The 5,000-nt window shown below is 36.3% G+C and overlaps 1 protein-coding gene across 2 annotated transcripts in view; it reads right to left on the minus strand.

The window, feature by feature from the left end:
* Window positions 1-5,000, minus strand: part of LOC143035857 (agrin-like) — a 986,526-nt gene that overhangs the window by 846 nt on the left and 980,680 nt on the right. For both annotated transcript variants that reach the window (XM_076202950.1, XM_076202949.1), the window contains exon 29: window positions 319-466. In XM_076202950.1, coding sequence (XP_076059065.1) covers window positions 319-466 — 148 coding nt within the window. The remainder of the gene's footprint in view (window positions 1-318; window positions 467-5,000) is intronic.

Consider the following 5,000-nt stretch of genomic DNA (forward strand, 5'->3'; position numbering starts at 1 on the left):
CATACACACATACATACATACATACATACATACATGCATACATACATACATGCATACATACATGCATGCATACATACATACATACATACATACATACATACATACATACATACATACATACATACATACATACATACAAACATACATAGCAGAACTATCTTGTATTGTGGTCTCCTGTAGAAATTGCTGATTGATTAGGTAATTCATTAATTTTACGTATACAGCCCCAATAAGATCCGAGAATCCTTAACCCTCTGTTAAACTTCGATTTCTTTTTCACATTCAGAAACCTTAGGGGAATAAACCTTTTACTCTTACCAATCCAGAGATAGCCGTCGGTGTTGAGGATGGACGCACCCCTTGGGGCTTCACCTCGCGCTGGGCGGTGGTTGTCCACCTTCAGGAGGGCGCGACGTCTTCGTCGTATCACTCTCACTACGTGCCACTCACCGTCGTCAACAGGCGTCTGCAGGGGAGGAGGAAATGGAGTTAATGTGAAAAGTGAGAAACCCTTGGTAGAGCAAAGGCATGTCAAGCGTACTAAGCCGCTTTTATTTTTATTTTTTTCTGACTGACGTTGTAGAGATGTAGATTCAGAAACTCCACTAAAGTCCCCTTTTTTTTGGTAGTTACAGCATTTAACATCGATTTTCCGAATGATGAAGGTCATTTATATCAAAATGAAAATACGTATTTTTGTGCCAAATTTTAACATATGTTCCTGTGCATTTTAGAATATGCAACCAGTAGAGTGTACATTAAATGTTTTTTTTTTTTTTTTTTTTAAATAACAAGGAGCGGTAGGGCTTATTCCATCCTTATCAGGCGGTGCTTTTATTCCTGCTGCTGTCACCAACCTATATCATTCATTTCCGTGGTATCCCTCATCGGTAGCAATGGGTTAATAGCTAGTTTTAGTTAAATTCTTTTGTGCAAAATTACGTTTTTTATTCTAATTCCGGCTGCTGTGAGGCTGTTTCATTCACCTCAGCCGCACCTACTCAGTGCCAGGCTACCATGAGGAGAATATGATATATGTCTATAAAAAGAAATTGACCCTTTTGAAACTATTTAGGGTACTTGTGTATTATTACTGGTGAAACAGAATTCAGTTGAAATTATTTAGTCAAAGTGATTAGTAAAAGAGGTGTGGAAGGCAGAGGTAGACTGATTGAACCTGGGGGGACGACTGAGGATGAGATGGATGGGTGGGGTGAAAGAGGGGAATGTCTCTTGAGCAAGGGAGAAGGCAGGAGATAGGGGTGTGTGGAAAATAGTTGTATATAGATGCTATGATGCAAGGATAGGAGAGGCGGGGGATGGGGGGGGAAGTAGGTAATTGCTTTGTGTGAATTAGATTATCACGTAGCCCGAAGGGATTTCTCCCCTATCTCTTTTTTCTGCATGAGGGGACGGAGAAAATGGGTCGCCGATTAAGTAAAGCAGCCTTGCTGTGGATGTACTGTGTCTTGCTGCATTGATTCTGTCTCAGGTGGACGGGATACAAAGATGACCCGTCACCTACGAGAGCTAAGATGAGAAGAGGAAGTGGTGGTGGATGGAAGTGGAATGGGTGGGAGTGAAATGGGTGGGAATGGGTACGTGTTTTTTGACTTTGTTATTTTCCTTGTGAGGGGGGAAAAGCCCTTGTTTTATATATATATATATAAATTAATCGGTGCGAAGGGAGAGGGAAACGGCATCATCGAAAAGTCAGTGAGTATGACGTTGAAAATGAAAGGTTGAGGAAAGTGAAACTGCAAAATGAAAAGAGTTCTACAAAAGGTGAAATGAAGCTAAGATGAGGTAGAGCCACTAAATTAATTCGTACTATACACAAGACACGCTCTGTCATCTGTAGAATGTATCACATGTTATGCACATCATTCATAAGTCATAAAATAAAACACATCTTTTAATGTAGATGTCTACATTCTGAAAAGTAACGGGTTGGTGGGGAGATGCTGATCGGCTGGGAGTAGCACTTGCACCTAGAGGAAGATTCCTGGTGTGACATTATGGACACGCACACATAAGCTCTTGTTGTGTGTATTTACTAGGTTGTATTTATCTAGTTGTATTTTGCGGGAACGGGAGCTATGCTCGTGGGGTCCCGTTTTCTTTTATCTAGACTGTTTTTAAGTTTGTGTATTGTTTTTGCACACACCACATTTTCATCTAACTTGTTCCAAACGTCTATTACTCTGTGGGGAAAGCTATTCTTTTTTCAGGTCTCTTCTATAACTGTCTTTCTTGATTTTCTTTCCGTGTCCTCTTGTATTTCTACTATCCCATTTTATCAGATCCTCTCTATCAATGGTTTCTATGCCTTTCATGATTCTATAAATAGTTATCAAGTCTCCTCTCTCTCTCTTCTTTGCTCTAATGTCTGTAGCTCAAGTTTTGCTGGTCTCTCCTCATATGATAGTTCTGAGAGTGTTGGTGCCAATTTCGTAATTGCTCTTTGTATTCTTTCAAGTTTTGTTATACATTATTTTGTACTTAGTGATCACGTCGTCGCTGCATATTCCAATTTTGGCCTTATCAAAGTGACTAGTATTGTCTTCACCATTTCTTCGTCCAGGTATGTAAATACCATTTTGATTGTTTTTATTAAGTTATAAGTTTCTCCAAAAACTTTGTTTATATGTTTCTCAGGAGATATATTATTCATAATAATGTCTCCCAGGTCCTTTTCATTTTCGACTTTTTTAATTTCTTCCTCTCCCAGTTTATATGATCCCACTATTCTTCTTTTGCTTCTCCCAAATTCCATTATACTACACTTCTTAAAATTGAATTCCATCTCCCACTTCTTACTCCATTCCTATACTTTATTGGGATTACTCTGCAGCGACTCATAATCTTCTACAGTGTTCACTTTTTCAGCAATATGGCATCGTCCGCAAAGAAGCTCATATAACTTTCAATTCCTTCATCCATATCATTGATATATATATATATATATATATATATATATATTATATATATATATATATATATATATATAATATATATATATATATATATATATATATATATATATATATATATAGATATATATAGCAAACATTATTGGGGCCAGAACTGTTCCTTGTGGAACTCCACTAATCACTTCATCCCAATTAGAATGTTTGTCTCTTATCACCACTCTCATTTTTGTTTCATGCAAGAAGTCTTCCATCAACTTTAGAAGTTTGCCCTGTATTCCTCCCGCAGTTTCTAATTTCTTTAGCAATTTCTTATGTGACACCTTATCAAAAGTTTTTTTTTCAGGTCTAGAAATGCAAAATCAGCCCATCCATCTCTTTCTTGTATTACATCTATTAGTCTTGAATAGAAAGACATTAAGTTTGTGACGCATGATCGTCCTTGTCTAAATCCAAATTGCCTTGGATTTAGTACTTTGTTTGTTTTTTTCCAAATGCCTTACCCACCTAATTTTGATAATTCTTTCACAAATTTTAGCTATCGTACTTGTAAGAGAGACCGGTTTATAGTTAGTAGGGTCTTCCTTGTTTCCCCCTTTATATATTGGTACTATATTTGCTCTTTTCCAATCTTCTGGAACTTTTCTTTCTTTCAATGAACTGCTCATTAGACTATGTATTTTGTCTGTTAGTTCGTTCCTGCATTCTCTCAAAATCCAGTTTGCCATTTCATCTGGTCCATGTAATTTCCTGACATCGAGATTGCTCAAGTGATTCATTATTTCTTTACTTGTTACTGCTATCTCTTTCATAGGAGGGACTTTTTCTTCCCACTCGACATCTCTAAGTTGTATGTTCTCCCTCGTAAACACCAATTTAAAATGCTTGTTCATCATTTCTGCCATTTCTATTTCCTCTGTGTATTCAACTCCTTGTAGTTTCTCTAATTCTTGTTTGTTTTCCAGTTTGTTGTTTAGAAATCTATAAATTAGTTTTGGTTGATCTTTACATTTTTCTATGACATCCTTTTCGTATTTTCTCTTTTCTTCTCTGCACACTTGTACATATTTATTTCTATAACTAGTATATATTATTCATTTTTCAGGTATTTTGTCCTTTTTCCATTTTATCTAAGCTTTATCCCTTTTGTTTTTTAACTCCTTACATCTTTTGTTGTACCAACACTTTACATATCCTTTTTCTTGTTTTTGTCTTGGAACATACTCTTCCACTCTTCCTTTATAATTTTTTCCCAAATATTCCATTTCTCTTCTACAGCTGTTTCCTTTTTTTGTGTATCCTTTCCCAGTCTGCTTTTTAAAAGAATTCTCTTAATTTATCAAAATTTGTTTTCATACATCAATCTTCCCTTACTATATTGTCAATTTATTTTCCATGTATTTTCCTTGTTTAGTTCCAGTTCAACCAATATGTGGTCACTTTTACTTATTGGTGTCTTATACTCAATCTTGTCCACTATTTCAGGTTCTGATGTGATTATTAGGTCCAGTTTTGATGGTTCTTCCTCATTTCTATACCTAGTATTCTCTTGTATCCATTGCGTCATTGTATGTTCTATAATCATATCAAGTAGTACATTTCCCCATAGGTCGTCTCCACCCTTCACTGTCATCTCTTCGCAGCAGATTTCTTTACAATTAAAGTCACCCATTATAACTATTCTTCCTCCATCTTCCATATCTTATTTAGTGTTATCCTTGTGTCTTCTAACATATTTTTGTGTTCTCTCTCTTCCCACGAAGCCGTTTTAGAAGGCACATAATTTACCACAAACTTCCTGTTCTTCCCATCCCTGTCCTCCACTTCCATCATACTCATCTCTCCATATGTGACATTCCTCACATTTATGTCCTTCTTAGTCAGGAACATAACTCCACCCTCTTGTTTTACCTCTCTGTTTCTAATCCAATAATTATATGCACCATTTCCTACATTGTTAGGTGGTAGTGGACCTTTCAATTTTGTATCTACAATTCCCATTAAATCCGGTTCTTTTTCCTTCAGGTAATCATTCAGTTCATTCAAGCCTGTTATTAAGCCATCTATATT

The sequence above is a fragment of the Oratosquilla oratoria genome, chromosome 19 (genome assembly GCF_046742065.1).
Source record: "Oratosquilla oratoria isolate Oo_2021 chromosome 19, ASM4674206v1, whole genome shotgun sequence".
Lineage (NCBI taxonomy): Eukaryota > Metazoa > Arthropoda > Malacostraca > Stomatopoda > Squillidae > Oratosquilla > Oratosquilla oratoria.